This window comes from Indicator indicator, chromosome 9 (assembly GCF_027791375.1).
Source record: "Indicator indicator isolate 239-I01 chromosome 9, UM_Iind_1.1, whole genome shotgun sequence".
Classification (NCBI taxonomy): Eukaryota; Metazoa; Chordata; class Aves; order Piciformes; family Indicatoridae; genus Indicator; species Indicator indicator.
In genome coordinates this window covers 19,341,740-19,358,415 of record NC_072018.1, presented here as the reverse complement: position 1 = coordinate 19,358,415, position 16,676 = coordinate 19,341,740, and the positions used below count along the sequence as shown (strand labels likewise).

The 16,676-nt window shown below is 44.0% G+C and overlaps 1 protein-coding gene across 3 annotated transcripts in view; it reads right to left on the bottom strand.

The window, feature by feature from the left end:
• Nucleotides 1–16,676, bottom strand: part of RUNX2 (RUNX family transcription factor 2) — a 151,410-nt gene that overhangs the window by 84,056 nt on the left and 50,678 nt on the right. The window contains exons 1-2 of one of the 3 annotated variants that reach the window (XM_054383334.1): nucleotides 4,190–4,282; nucleotides 3,983–4,159 (exon numbers count right to left, since the gene is read on the bottom strand). In XM_054383334.1, coding sequence (XP_054239309.1) covers nucleotides 3,983–4,159; nucleotides 4,190–4,282 — 270 coding nt within the window. Of the gene's footprint in view, nucleotides 1–3,982; nucleotides 4,283–16,676 lie in introns of those variants that run through there. The other 2 variants (XM_054383336.1, XM_054383333.1) reach the window with 2 other exon arrangements.

Genomic DNA, 16,676 nt, shown 5'->3' with positions numbered 1-16,676 from the left:
GCTAAACAGTTCCTCTCAAACACTCCTAGCTACCACTTCAACAACTTTTCTTGAAAAACACTGAAATCAAAGAACCTTAAAATATAAGATCTTCCATACTGAGAACGCCTTTTCCAGAGATTGCCAAAAGAGCATCTGACACTATTACAAATATTTTAATGCTCTGTAACTTAAAACAGAATAACTGATTTGCACTACTTTTGGTTTCAAAATATACATCTGGGCTGACAATTTATACAGCAGGTTTCAGCTTGAAGCTATTTAAAACAGCTGAGTTATAAACTCTGAAAATTGGGGTTTGGAGTGGAAATGCTGACAGACAAGTCTTAACTACTGTGGTGCTACTGGGGAGAGGTTTTAGACTTCGTGTCCTTCTTTTTTCCCTTTTTTTTCCCCTTTTTTTTTCTTGCTTTTAGGTTTACTAAGACTCTCTGCTATTATCAGCTTTGTACACAACGCATAACATCTACTGTGGCAACTTGGGTCTTTATGAATTTCAGTAAGAACTCCCTGGCAGACAAATAAACCAACAACCAAATTCTGGTGACTCTACTCAAGTAAAATACTGATGACTATTAACATTACAAAGTGAATATGATTTGGACCTGAGAAAACAGTATCTATTTCTTTTATAGATAGATATCTAGTGGCGAATCAACAGGTACACATCTAATACTCTTCCCCACAAACCCAGTTTGCATTAACAATATTAGTTAGTATCCCAGTGCATGTAAATATTAATACTTAAATTTCAAACCTAGTACTAAGCCAGTATTACTTTTTTTAAAATATACAATGTAACACAGAACTGTTTATAACATACTTCCTCTCCTGCATATGATTTATATCTGCTTTTAAAAATTAAAACAATGCTATATCCAAAGCACTTTTAACTAGAGATCTTTGTAAGAGAATTATGACACACTTAACACACCACTCAAGACATTATCATCTTGCCAATAAAACTTCAAAAAGTGTGTTGTCTGTGAGCTATTTTACTTCGTTACTCTCTAGCCAAGTTTTCTATACCCCAAATCAGGGATAATTCCCATTCTGTTATATCACAGCCAAGTGTTTCACCGTATGATACACACAGATTCTTTGGCCTTGAAGTATAGGACAGCTGAATGAAAGGTACATTTGAGAAACTAAATGAATTTTAAAACTGTTCAAATTATTTCAACTCACTATCAAACTAATCTACCAGTAAATAAGGGTCTATGGATCTTCAGTGTATTTTAAAAAGTAAACATTGCGTACCACATGTGAAAACACAGAGGCATCCACAGCAGAAGGGTGCAGGGGGCAATGCCTACCCCTGATGCATCAGTCAGTAGGTCAGATCTACACCTTCCCATTTGTAGAGCCCAAAAATGTGATGTGTATGTATATATAGAGAGATATATAGATATATATATATATACACACACAAAAAGATTGGATGCTCTAAGCATTTTCTAGCCTTTTATCATGTGTCAGCATTCTCATTGTAATAATATTCTGAATACCTTAATATTTAGTTCAGATCTTTCCCTTACTCTAATGAACTGTGACCACATCCTTTGAATTGCTATAAGGTAGCAGAAGGCTCAGATGTTTCAAGTGAAAACTGCCACACAAGTACAATAATGCAGAGCTCTTGTGCCCCTTCTATAAACAGTAACTATAATACCAACTTAATCCAACGCTCAATTAAATTATAATCACAGTTCTCCAAAAGCTCCTCCTCTTTACCTCACAGCTCCTGTGAATCAGAAATCCCGTGATCCACACCTTTGAGTACGACACTGAGTCACAAAACCAGAAGACATTCCATTTTTCTGCCATTTCTACTTAGTCCGACTATCATAACCTCCAGAAGCAGGCCCCATACAAAGGGCTCTTCCTGCAACTCCAGGCTCTCCCACACAAGAGCACTTCAGTCAACTCTCATCTGTAACCCTCTAACATTTTTCAATTAAAGCTTCATCTTTATCACTACTTACTTTAACACCAGCTCATTCATCTGCTTGTACTAATTTTTCCCAGATAAATATCCATGATAAAATAGCCAGCAATCAGGAAGCACAAGGACAAGGCAATGTTCTGGAAATGTGATGGGTACAACCATTTCCAAACTCTTCTATCTTTTGAGTGTTTTCCAGGCACACTACTTTTCACGTAGCACATGTAGGAGTGATGACCCCTTCAAAGGGTCACCTCACCCTGACCCCCACACCTCACTTGGGCACATGCTCTGGGACACCCCACATGGCCCACTCCCTACCAAAGGCCACAGGAGAGAAAACTCCAAGTGGAGCACTTTCAAATATTGGCAGGGGAGGAAAAGGGCTCACTTTAAAGCATACAATTATTCTTGTTATTATTACATTTTTTTAAAAGATCTTTTCCTCTCATTGGCACGCCATGGATATGTAGACAGACAACTAAAAACAGCATCCCCGGTGCAGACCGGGGTGGTATTTATTATTTAAAAGTGCGAGCCTTGTCAAGGAGAGCATATTCTGGCCAGACGCTTCCTCGCTCGTCCACCAGGAGAAGTGAAGAGGACCCCGGCACCCTGCAGGAGCCCAGTCCCTCACTTCCCAGACCCATCTCTAACGAGGCTGCCTCTGGGGTAGGGGAGAAAAGTCCCAGCCTTCGATCTCCCACCCCAGTGCCCCCAGCCTGACCCTTGGACCTCCACCGTTCCAGCACGCTTCAAATCCTAAATTCCTCTGAATTCCCCAATCTCACCCCTGGGAGGGGAGAGGGAGGCTGGGGCACTCCTGTAGGCAAGGTACTTGGTTTGTCCTGGGGGGTACCCACTTCGCACCCTGACTCTGAGTTCTGGCCCGTGAGTGAATACCCCCTTCCTCTGGGAGAGTAAGCAGAATGGGTTTTTAAGTTTGTTTTAATAAAGGAAAGCCCAGGAAGGGGTCTGTGGGGAGAAGAGGGTGCCTCCATTGGATGCTGCTGGGGGGGTGGGGGGCGGGCGGGGAGGGTAACAAGGTGCACAGGGGCTGCAGTTTGGCACATACCAGCATTGCCCCGCGGGGATGCAGCCAGGGGTGCGCGCTGTGCGGTGGGGGAGAGGGGTGTATGGCAAGGGGTGCGGAGAGGGGACACTGGAGACACTGAAAGGATAAGGAGGGCAGAGCAGTCACTGCAAGGCGGGAGCGCACAGCGGGCATTTCGGGAGGCACAGGAAGCATGGCAGGACGGGGGGCACGGGAGCCACTGCAGAGCGGGGGGGGTGGGGGGGGGAGAGGAGTGGTGGGTGGGTGTAGTAGGCATTGTGGGGCTGCACAGGAGACACTGGACTACGATGGGGACGAGGACACCTTGCAGGGCAGAGAGAGGTAGGGGAGGCACTGTGGGAGAGGGCACAGAAGCTCCTGCAGGACCGAGGTGGGAGTGACAGGAGGCACAGTAGGACGGAGATGGGCAAGAGAAGACACTGGAATACTGATGGGGAAGAGGGGGGAGAGGGGAGCGGGTAGAGAAGGCAGTGGGGAGTATAGGAGGCATTTCAGGATGAAGGGGGTATACGAGGCATTGCAGGACCAATGGCACAGAAGCCGCTGCGCTGCATGCCCGGGGGCCGCCGAGGGCACTGCAAGACCGGACAGACATACACGGAAGCCCCAGTGGGCCGATGGGCTGTATAGGAGCTGTTGCAGGATGGGGGACACACAGAAGCCCCTGCAGATTGAAGGGGCACAGGAGGCACTGTAGACTTGGGGCGGGGGGCGGGGGGGGGGGGGGGGGGGGGAATGAGGGAGAGAGGGATGGCACAGGAGACATTGGGGGGAAGGGGGGGGCACAGAGGCCCCTGCGGGGAGGGCGGGGGTGGGGGGGCACTGCAAGCCGAGGGGGAATAGAGGAGCCAGAGAAGCCCCTGCGCTCCACGGGGGCAGAAGCGGCTCTACGGGAGGAAGCGCGGCGCGGTGTCGGGGGAGGCATCCCGATCCAGCGGTGGCTGCGGGAGGGGGTGTCTCACCTTGAATGCCACCGGGAGGGTCTTGTTGCAGCGCCAGTGCGAGGGCAGCACGGAGCAGAGGAAGTTGGGGCTGTCGGTGCGGACCAGCTCGGCGGGATGGTCAGCAATGATCTCCACCATGGTGCGGTTATCGTGGGGGCGCAGCCTGGGCACGGCGGCTGCCGCTTCTTGTTGCTGCTGCTGCTGCTGCTGCTGTTGGGCTACTACGACCGGGCTGACTTCGCTCATCTTGCCGGGCTGCAGGCTGCTGGAGGGGGGGCTGAACCTCCGGCTGGTGCTGGGATCTACGGGAATACGCATCACAACAGCCACAAGTTAGCGAATTGGGGGGCGGGGGGGGGAGGGGGAGCTGTGGGGGGATCTCTCGAGGAGGCGTGTAGTGGGGGGTGGGGGTTGTAGAAAAAAGGCGAAAAAAAAGGGGTGAATGAAAAAATGGAGGAGTGAGGGTAAGGGGCAAAAAAGCAAGTAAGGAAAACAAAATGGCAAAAAACCAGGAACGGATTAAACGCAAAAAAAATCTCAGTCTGTTTTTCTTTGGAGTTTTGTTTTTTGTTTTTAAAAGAAGGACGGAGGGGGCGGGGGGCGATGCTGGTCTGGTGGTGTCTGCAGCCTGGAGCAGCGAGGACACAAGAGTCTAGCTGTGGGGTCCGGGGCTGTCCCTCTCAGCAAAGCCCGGCTGGAAACTGCATGGTCCCGGCTTCTGCCCAGCTGCTAAACGCTGCTGCTGCTGCTTCTCCTCCTCCTTCCTTCCTTCTTGTACAGTCTCTCTGCTCTTTTCCCTCCTTCTAGCCACCGCTTCTTCCCTCAAGTGCTTGAATTTCTTCCCTTTTTTTTCTTCCCCTCCCTTCCCGTCCGCTTTTCTTTCTCGGATTTTCAAGAGGTTGTCTCGGGAGAGTGAAAACTCGCTTGCTCGTTCAGCTTCCTGGGCTGCTGCTGCTGTTGGCGGCGGCCAGAAGAGGAGCGCAGCTCTCAAACCCGGAGAGGGGGTGTTCAGGGGAATGTCCTGATTTCCTCCGAAGAAATCTTCCTCCTCCGGACCGAAAAAAAAAAAAAAACAAAAACAAAAACCAGGAGCAAACAAAAAAGCCTTGCTGAGACAGAGGCGAGGAGCCGCCGGGCTCCCCCGCTTATTGCCTTTGGCTTCAGGAAGAGGGGGCTCGGGAAAGGGCTTGGGAAAAGTGGCTCCCCCCCTCAAAAAAAGAGGCGCTCCCGAAGCGTTTTCGGAGTGGAAAGAAAGTTAGTAGGGTTACTGGGGTGAGGAGGAAAGTCACACAACCAAGAATCAAAAGAGACTTTAGCCGGTTCGGGAGGATCAAGACTTAAGAAAAGTTAAACTTTCGGATTCCCAGGGAAAAAAATGTGGGGAACATAGCTGGAAAAACCCTTCACATCACCCCAAAACACCCCTCCTTAGGCTGATTTCTAAAATATGACCAAGTAAGTTCTAGGAAAAAGCAGCCTCGGTACAGTCCGGTCCTTTTAATTCAGTCGCTGATGGGTGCAAGTCCGTGGAGCTGAATCGGCTAAGCAAAATCGTTGTTTTGTTTGTTTGTTTGTTTTTCCCCGTCCTTGACGAACAGCAGCAGGAAAAAAAAAATACGAAAATGTCGGTTTATTTGAGTTAATTTTCTTTCCGAAAAATCGTGTTTAAAAAAAAAAGAGGCAACCAAAACCAACTTCTTTTGAGTCCCCAGAAGCTGAGGTCGGTGAAGATGAAGGAGCCGAAAAAAAAAAAAAAAAACCAAAAAAAACCAAACAAAAACAAAAAAACACATACAACCACGCCACAGGTTTTTTTGTCCTGAATGTGGTTTTTGGAGGCTGGGATTTCTAATGATTAGGTTTTTGTGGTTTATATATACAGGGCTCTCTGGCTAAGGCGATCATTATGCTGATGAGAGTCAGCAGCACGTGGTGCTTCAGTCCTCAGACTTCTGCAGTCTTCAAAATAAATAAAACAATGTGCACACACACACACACCCCCCCCAGGAGGAGAAACTTCGCTTTAAGTCGCTCTCACCCACGGGGAGGGGGACAGGGGGGGGGAGCAGGAAACGGTCCCCGATCTCCACTTCTCTCCGTTTTTTTTTTCCATTAACACTTTTGAGCTTGTTTATTTAAAAAAAAAAAAAAGCATGAAAAATCTTGTTTGCAAAAAAAATAATAGTAAGAATTAATTTGCTGCCAAAGGGTTTTTTTTTTCGCTAAGTCTCCGGTAGTCTAAAGCCTAAACCATTTCCTTGAATGAATGAAAGCTATAAAACCCGCTTCAGACTATTAAGGTAAAAAGAGTCTGGTTTGTTTTCTCCCTTAAAAAAAAAAAAAGAGAGAGAGAAAGAAAAAAAAAGGCCCGATCTTATTAAAAACAATTTACATACCCAATAGTAAAATAGTGTAAGCGCCTCCCAGGGCAGATAACAACCTATCACAACCCTCCCTCTAATTTCTAAGGCTTTACTTCGACTTGCCACTTCCACCTTCTTGCAAAAAATCGGCGCTGAATGTGTGCTCCTTGGTCGCCGCCTGTGTGTGACTCTGGGCGGTGTGTGTGTGTCTGTCTGTCTGTGTCGGGGAGGGTTGTATGTGTCCTTTTAACGCAGCCTTTGCAAGCTTTAAGCCCGGCACCCAGACTCAGCAGAAAAGCCAGGTTCGTTGTGCCAGCCCCTCCGCGAGAAGCCCGGCCACGATGCCTCGCGGCCCCACATACATGGGCAGGGGAAGAGTGTGTGTTTTGAGCAAGGGGTGAAGATGCTCCTTAGGAATTGTTTCCGCGCCCCGCGGAGTCTCCGCGCTCTCCGTCGTGCTGCCCACCGTGCACTCCCCGGCCGTCTTCCTCCGTTTCCCTCTGCTCCATAATTTCTGCCCCCCCGCCGCCTCGCTCCCCCCCCGCACCTCCCCGAGAGCAAATCCTGCCTGCTGCAGCGCTGCTCCTTCCGTTTTTTATTTTAAAGAATCTTGCTAAAGAAAAGATCTGATGTTTGGTCACAGGGGAGAGCTCTCGCTCCGCGCACCGCGGATGCCGCCTCCACTCCGCATCCCGCCGGGGCCGTCGCGGCGGGCACCGCTCCCTGCCCCAATGCCTCCGCTTCTCCGTCTTTCCCACGGCTACAGTGGAGAGTAACAGCCCCTGATCAACTGCCTCGCAGGGATCAGTATCTTGTCTCTTATCCCCTTTCCCTCTTCCCTTTTGTTTTCTTTTTTTGTTTTGTTTCCCCTTATTTCTTTCTCTCCATACACCCCACACACACCCCACACACGACCTTTTTGGTCCTTTCCCTGGTCCAGAGTTGGAGGGGCTGTGGAAGTTTTCTATCCTGTTGTGAAAACGGAGTCACTGTGTATAACATTGAAATCCCCTCCTGAGCTTGCCCACCTTTTCTAACAGCCATAGAGATCTGCTTTTTCCCTAGAATTGGCCACAAGCATCTCCAAGGGACAATTTACTCATCAACTACAATGACTAGTATATTCAGAAGTTCTGGTTTGCTATAGTTGCAATACAGAAGGGATATTATTTCATAATTATTATTGTATAATATTTATGACAATAGGTTTGTTGCTTCTCCCCCCACCTTCTGCTGGAGGGGAAACAGATTCCATCAGACATTCCGAAGATGCTAGAAAGAAGGCAAGAGGTTGTCTTAAATGCTTTATTTCTAACAAGAAGATCTATTTCCACTTTTAATTAGACATACTAAAAGTTTTATAGTCTCCTCTCTTCCTACTAAAATAAAAAAGTTAATTAGGATAAACTAAACAAAGTTATTGGAAGCTACCAGTGTAAGGTCACTTAAAATAGTCCATGGTTATTTTTAATGTTGAAATAAAATTTTCCACTGAACGCCCTAACAAAGTTTCAGGTATCTGGCACAGCTGATTTTCAGCCTCCATGCAAAAATATCTTGCTGCTGAACATTTACACTTTTCACAGGAACTTACAACAGCCTGGAACAGATCAGAACTTAGAGCACTACAATTTTATTTATATGGTTGTGGACAAATTAATAAAAGTACCAGTAATCTTTATGGACCTGCATAAAAGCTGGATGGGATTTTTCGGAGAAAGTCATGATATATGTAATCTGGAACATTGGCTTGGATTTGGCTGAAATGGAGAGCAACCCCGCTGCTTGGCTTTCCTCGGCTTTTATTGCAGAACTTCTCAGAATTTTAGCATTGGTTGCAAAATGGGTCATATTTTAAGATGTTAGAGAATTGCAGGAGGTTAGTGAAAAAAATGTGCATAAAAATATGTGCTTGCCTTGCAAATTATGTCTTAACAAACACGCTTGTATTCCCTTTATAAAATAGGATTTTTATTAGTAGGACTACAGTTGCTGCAATTTCAGCTGTCTTTTAGCTTTTTTCAGTTTTAACTGTGTTCCGAATACAGCCACAATTGTATTGCTTTTTGGACAAAACAAAAGTATGTTTTAGAGAGCACCCAGTTCACATTTATAAAATGTGGGCCCAGCATGCTCTTGTTGTAAGCATCATATGCCCAAGACAAAAAAATAATTGTCAGATTTGAAATATTGAACCTGGACGATGTTCCCTAAGTAAATGTTTTTGAAGCTAGTTTGTTGAGCTGGAATGTGCCGTAAATATAACAAATACAGAAATTATTTCAATCTTCTCTATATATGTAAATAGCCTTTGTGAAGCATGAATAAACGAATGGATTCACGGGGTTTGTTATTGTATTGGGTATTTTTAGTCAGAGCAACTACAGCAATGTCAGCAATTATTACTATAGTCAAGAACTTGCCAATATTCTCTTTCCAACATATACCTTCCCCAAATTTTTTGTTCATTCTTGAGAATGTGCATCGAGCCAAACTCTGTGATATTAAGTATGCTTAATGCTACAGAGTGTTTTGTCCAAATTTCCATTCATTTCAGTAGGCAAGATAAGCTCCAGTGTCTCTTGGCAGTGCTTTACTTTCACTTTGGCTGTAAATTGACTGTTTGCCCAGCTATTCTTTGCTTTTTCTTAAGTATGACAAATAGTGACTCTAGATTTGCACATTATTTGGTCTATTAAGTAGGCATGTGGTAATGAGTGCTGTAACTACAGCAGTCATAGGCAGACTATGGACTATGTTTAACTACTGTGTCCCTGCCCCACTGATTTACAGCCCAGATAAAAGAAGATTCTTTGTGTCCCAAAATTAGTCAAAAGCCTTCACTATTTCAGCACCCATGCACTGGTTTTTAGCCTTTATAGTCCCTGATACAAACATAAGCATAAATGTTTGAGAGACAGGCTAGAAAATTATTACATGAAAAAAATCAGTCTTGAGAATATTACTTTTTTTCACAGTATTTTCAGTAGGAACTGTGTAGGACTGAGAGCTGAGGCTCTTGCATTCTGTCCCAGTATTTGGTGCTGACTTGCGCTGTGACCTCAGACAAGCCTTTTGGCAAGTTTTACTTCAGTATAAAATGGGGTATTAACTATTACCATACACCTTTTGAGATATAAAAATACAAGTTAAATTCTCAGAAGTCCACAGGTTAGCAGGGCTCTGCAGCTGTGCAACATGCCAATAATACTAAGAGAAAAATTCTGAAAGCTGGTAAGAAACCTGCCATGTCGCTCATGAAAAACTGTCGGCTTTTCCATGGCATGCAGTGAAAAGCATATTACACAAACTACAAAGTAAATAGGTACTGCTTCGGACTTTTTTCCCCACCCCGAATGATGTATTTTCTGCTTCTCTAATAAGCGAGGGCTGTAAGCCTAGGTCTCAGTCCTGCCATAGAGTTCTCTCATTTCCCTCCCTGTCTGTAACCTCTTATGCCCCATTGGAATTGCATGTATTTCAATGAGGTTTAAAGCAGCGAATGACCAAGTCAAGCAAAGGAAAGAAACATGGGCCTACTTGTCATCTTATAACAGCATTTGAAAGAGAAAGTATGACCCGTGCTTTCTGGCACTAAAAACCTGAATTAGAAAAACATATTGCCTGCCCTTTTCAAGTAAATTTTATTCTTTTTTCCCCTTTTGCTTGCAACATGCAAACTAAAAATTAGCAGTACAAAGTTGTTAGTGTCCTCATAGTTAGGGACAAACTATTTTTTCATGACAAGACTACCTTTTGTCCCTTTCTATTAATCCTCCTCCTAACTTCTGTGTAACTAATTTCAGAATGAGAAAAAAGTCACAGTTTTTTTCCTTGAATGAATTAAGGTAAAATAATCACATTTTCCTAGAGTGATAAAAGCTAAAAAATAAGAGTTTTAATTTTTTGTTTGTTTTAGTTTTCCTTATTTCACTACATATAAAACCACCATGAGCCAGAAACTTCACGGTTATTTTTAATGTTGACCTCAATGAAAATTAGTTCCATTGACTAACTGTGTGGATAGTGGGTGGTAAAACTATTTGTAATTAAAAAGGGGTTGTGCATTTGGAACCTTGCAGTGTCCCTAAATTTTGCATGTTGGCTTTTAAGAAACTAATGAACTGTACTCTGGCCAGATACAAGCTCCTGAAGGGTCACACAGAAGATGCTACAAGGTGTAAGTCAATCTTGAGGTTGATTTTGCTGCCCTCAATCACAAGCACACCATCAAATCCTTGCATTGGCTTTCTCAGTTGCAACGGTAAGGATTCCCATTGTAAATCTATTCTCAACAGCATGAATGTCAGAAAAAAATTTCAAACAGATTCTTCTTAACAACATGTCTTGAAGTGGAAGCAATAGAAAAATACCACTGCTAACTTCTAGAAATGATGCAGACATACAACATTGAAAGGGGTGGTGCAATCTGCCATTTTGAAAGAGAAGAAGAAAGCCTACAGTAATGGTAAACACTGAGCAAACATAATGGATATCAGAAATCAGCTCTTTGACAACTATAAAAATTAGTCTATTTTTTCTCTTTCTTTCCTGAAAATTCACTCAAATGGTGAACCAAGCCTAGGCAGGCCAGACTAGAGGATCAAGGTCATAATTATATTTATGGCATGACATACTGTAATCTTGAGAATGCTGAGCACTCTGGTCATGCTTTAGGCATTGTATATGTGTGCCCCACAGTCACTGTGGCCTTAGGACGTTGAGTGTGTGTGGATCAATCCCTTCATTGACTGTTGTGGAACTGGCAGCCAAGTCACACAGGGCAACACCACCAGTCAAAAAACAAGCCATAAGAGCAGATGACAAAATATTAGATATCACAGGAATGAGTCTCTCCAGTAATAAAAGACAAAGACTTGGCAGAAAAAAAATATTATAGGTGAAGCTGCCAGCGGTATCTGTAGTTGAGTTTGTCTACCACTTTCCAGTATAAGGCCTTGTTTTTACTCACATAACATTGCCAATTTTTAACTGTTCAGGATGAGCTTTTCAATCCTGAGTCTGCCTTAAGCTGAATTTTTGGGAAACTTTTCAGCAGAAATACTGCTGCTGCTTCTAAGATTGGTATTAAGAGAAAACACAGTGCTTCACAACAGTTTAAAATTTCTTAGAATCATACAGATGTCTGTTTCAGAGCTGGGATGAGCAGTTTTGCTACTTAGGAGAGGAATAAGGAAGAAAAATCAGATAAGTTCCTTTTGTTTCCCTTGACCAAAAGGATCCACCCGAACTTGGCTGAGTTTGAAGCTGCTGAAAATGGTTGAGGTTTTTCTTGCGCATGCTCAGTATAGATGCAGTAGCTGGCACTGAGCTTGCTAGACTGGATTGGATCTGTAGTCATTCTCGTCTGACCAATATTCTCCCTGACAGTAGGCCGCAGTGTTTTAGAGGAAAGGATAAGAAACTCTAGAGTCAGCAGATAGATATGGGATCTATTCCTCCTTTATGGTCTCGTCCTAGTAAATAGTAGCTTATAAAATATGATCAGAATGACTGTCAGCAGCTCAGTTTTAAATTGTCTTTTAGAAGTCTATAATTCAACCATAAAAATTCCTTACAGGCTGAAATCTGGCTTATACTCTCAGTTTAGTAGTCAAAATTCTTTACAGATTTTTTTAATAGTCTATTTTGAAGAGACAGAAAGTAAAAAAACAGTCATGTACAAATTCTAGGCATTTTTGTCATAATGCACTTCATAACTCAGTTATGATAAGAATGAAGAGTTTTAAACTATTTGTTTCAAATGCTGTTCAGCTCCTAGAGGGAACATCTTCACCATTAACATCAGACACTCAAATGTGAATAAGACTTCTAACTTCAGGATATTAGGAGTACTATTCTATTAGGAGCTTATATGATGTGATACCAAAACCTGTTATTCTAGTTTATCTTATAAATATTTAGACAATTTATTAAATGCATACATATTGAAAAGTAAGGGAGAAGTCCTTCTGTACTTTCATGGCAAAACTCATCACAAAGACACTCACTCAAACGTTTTCCTAATTTAAGCATAAGAAGGAAGACATATCCTGGAAGTATCCAGGAGGAAGATCTAAAAGGTCCTCAGAGGGAGGAAAGCAGTCATCTTGGAAGGCCACAGCAGCTCTCATTATTGCCAAGCTTCCCTTTGTAGTGAAGAAGTCCTTGGAGTGCTTTCAAACATATTGTGCTTGGTACCCTGAGGTTAGAATGATTTTGAGCACATAAAAACCCATTACATGAAAAGGCAGATTCCACCTTTCTTTTTTTTTTTGTGTGTGTGAGTGTTTTTGTTGTTGTTTTTCCCATGGTAAGAAAGAAATAAAAGCCTTATTTTATTTGCAGTTCCACTGAATTCAGTGGGAGTCTTAATGGAATAAGGTGCTGCTTCATGTAAGAGAAGTTGAGGCAAGCCTTTAGGTAATTTGCGACTTCAGGTTACTCTATCCTTTCACATTTCCACATGTAAATGCCTATCTTGCTGAAGAATATGTCAAGTCTTTCAGCTCTTCATTTCCATTCCATTTTAAAGAGCTGAAATAATTCCTATTTTTAGGCAGAAGAAAACCATCTTCCACTGTTTTTGACAATTGAAGAACATGGACTGAGGGAATCAGAGGAAAGCTCTATTTACTAAACACCACACAGAGATTACCACTGATAGTTTTTCTAAGGAAATTTATGACCTGTGTGGAGTAAACAAACTCCCTTTTTGGTAAAGAATCTGCAAGCCAATCATTCATGCTCGCTTAGAGACGTTACTGTTCCTGCCGCTTTTATGTGGAAGGCTACAGTAAAGGCTGATGTTATGTCTAAAATAGACAGCTGGCAGCTCTGGGGAAAAAAAAGAAAAAAGAAAAGCATCATTTCTGACATTACTTATAATGAGATTCTTGCTAGATTATGGCAGATCCACTAAGATTCAGGGGAAAAAAAAGGATAATGACAGGACAATTATAATTCTTGTAACTAATATGTTATCTTCATACAAGCACTTGCATGCCTAGCCACATTTACTGGCAAGTTATGGCATTTTATACATCTGAAATAAACAGAGAATTCTCAGTGTATTTAAAATGTTTAGTAAGTCTGAAAACTGTTCACTCTGTATCTCAGAGTAAGTGAGAATGGGACAGACACTTCTTGTGGCTGCCCACCTGGCATGCTACTTCCTTGCTCTCCTTCCTCTCCCCGTTTTATGCTTTGGATCCAGTAGAGACACAACTTGTTAAGACAATCATGAAAATCAAATGGGAAGAAGGAACTTTATTAAGTGCCTGTATATTAAATTTTCAGAAATATTACTGGTTTTCATGTGCAAGTAAAAGCAACGTGGCTTTCAGTGTTACATCTCTTGATTTACACTGGTGTAAGGGCTGTTACTATCTATTAAGCCTACCTTGTTGAATAGTTGTAACCAATATGTTTGATTATTTTCTTTATCACATGTGAAGTCACTAATAGAACCTTTAGCAAATACCATTCTATTTATGAAAGCATGCTGAATTTAAAGTGCATGTCTTTCTGAGTGTTGATCCCATGCCCTTAACTCACCTTACTGCATTTCAGCACACAGGCTATGTAATGACAGTGGGGCTTTGCCTTGTCTGGAAAAATGATCTGTTTTTTATGAGGGATGTCAAAACTAGTTTTCCAACCTCTTATCCACTTAAGTACTAGTAGAAAAGGTTGCCTTCCTTTATGGTTGTACAAGGTCAGGCAGGTTCATTGCTTACTGTAGCAAATCATAGCATCACAGAATCATAGAACTGTTTCAGCTGGAAAATGACTCTAAGATCAAGAATCAAGAATCAAGAATCAAGAAGGTTGGAAGAGACCTCAAGGATCATCGAGTCCAACCTGTCACTCTACACCTCATGCCTATCTAAACCATGGCACCAAGTGCCACGTCCAATCCCCTCTTGAACACCTCCAGGGATGGTGACTCCACCACCTCCCTGGGCAGCCCATTCCAATGGCCAACCACTCTCTCTGTGAAGAACTTTCTCCTCACCTCCAGCCTAAACCTCCCCTGGCGCAGCTTGAGACTGTGTCCTCTTGTTCTGGTGCTGCTTGCCTGGGAGAAGAGACCAACCCCCTCCTGGCTACAACCTCCCTTCAGGTAGTTGTAGGCAGCAATGAGGTCTCCCCTGAGCCTTCTCTTCTCCAGGCTAAACAGTCCCAGCTCCCTCAGCCTCTCCTCATAGGGCTTGTGCTCAAGGCCTCTCACCAGCCTCGTTGCCCTTCTCTGGACATGCTCCAGCAATTCAACATCTTTCCTAAACTGAGGGGCCCAGAACTGGACACAGTACTCAAGTCCATCAAGTCCATCCATTGACATAACACCACCATGGCCATTAAACGATGTCCTGACTGTCTGCACATTTTTTGAGCACCTCCAGGGACAGTGACTACACACCTCCCTGGGCAGGCTGTTCCAATGACCACTCTTTCAGTAAAGAAACGTTTCCAACCTAAGCATCCCCTGGCACAACTTGAGGCCATTTCCTCTCATTCTATCACAGGTTACTTGGGAGAAGAGATGAATCCCCACTTCGCTACAACCTCCTTCTGGATAGTTGCAGAGAGCAAGAAGGTTTCCCCTCAGCCTCCTCTTCTCCAGACTAAACAATCACAGTTCCCTCAGATGCTCCTTATAAGACCCTCTTGACTCTTCACCAGCTTTGTTGCCCTCTTTGGACATGCTCCAGAACCTTAATGTCCTTCCTGTAGCAAGGGGCCCAAAACTGAACACAGTGTTTAAAGTGCTGCGCTACCAGTGCCGAGTACAGGGGGCCAATCACTTCTCTCCTCCTGCTGGCCACACTATTCCTGATCCAGGCCAGGATGCCACTGGCGTTCTTGGCCATCTGAGCACACTGCTGTCTTATTTTCAGATAGCTGTCAACCAGCTCTCCCAGCTCTTTTCTGCTGGGCAACTTCCCAGCCACTCTTGCCCAAGCCTGTAGTGTGGCATGGGGTTGTTGTGACCCAAGTGCAGGACCTGGCACTTGGCCTTGTTGAATCTCACACAGTTGACCTCAGCCCATCAATCCAACCTGTTCAGATCCCTCTGCAGAGCCTTCCTACCCTCAAGCTTATCAACACTCCCTCCCAGCTTAGTGTTATCTGCAAACTGACTGAGAGAATGCTCAACCCTCTCATCCAGATAATTCATATATATATTAAATAAGAATGGCCCCAAAACTGAGCCCTGGGAAAAAGCACTAGTGACTGGATGCCAATTGGATTTAACTTCATTTAGCACCACCCTTTGGGCCTGGACATCCAGCCAGTTTTTAACCCAACAAAGTATCCACCCAACCAAGCCATGAGCAGCCAGTTTCTCCAGGAGGATGCTGTAGGAGATGGTGTCAAATGCCTTACTAAAGTCCAGGTAAATAACAACTACAGCCTTTCTCTTATCCACCAAATGGGACACCTTGTCATAAAAAGAGATTAGGTTCATCAAGCATGACCTGCCCTTCATGAACCCATGATAACTGGACCTGATCACCTGGTAGTCCTGCACATGCTGCATAATGGCATTCAAGATGATCTGCTCCATGAGCTTCCCTTGCAACAAAGTCAGACTGAGAGGTCTGTAGTTCCCTGGGTCCTTCTTCTGGCCCTTCTTGCAGATGGGTGCCATTTTTGTCAATGTCCAGTCAGCTGCGACCTCCCTGGTTAGCCAGGACCACTGGCAAATGATGGAAAGTGGCTTGGTTATCACTTCGGCCAATTCTCTCAGTATTGCGGGGTGTATGTCATCCAGCCCCATATACTTAGGTATGTCTAAGTGGTGCAGTAGGTCACTCATCGTCTCCTCTTGGACTATGGGGGCTTCATTCTGCTCCCTATCCCTATCTTCCAGCTCAGCAGGCTGGGCATCCAGGGAACAACTGGTCTTACTACTAAAGACTGAAGCAAAGAAGGTATTGAATACCTCAGCCTTTTCCTCATCCTTGACCAGTGTGTTCCCCTCTGCATCCAACAGAGATTCTCCTTAGTCCTCATTTTGTTGCTGATATACTTGTAGAAGAATTTCTTGTTCACTTTAACAGCTGAAGCCAAATTAGTTTCCACTTGGGCTTTGGCCCTTCTAATTTTCTCCCTGCATAGCCTCATGACAACTTTGTAGTCCTCTTGAGTGGTCTTCCCCTTCTTCCAGCAATGATAAACTCTCCTTTTCTCCCTTAGTTGCAACCAAATGTTTCTGTTCATCCAGGGTGTCTTTCTTTCTCATTGACTCTTCTTTTGGCACATGTGGATGGCCTGTTCCTGCACCTTTAAGTCTGTGCAGAGAGTAGGCATTGACAACAGTTGTCAAAACCACATTGTTTGCC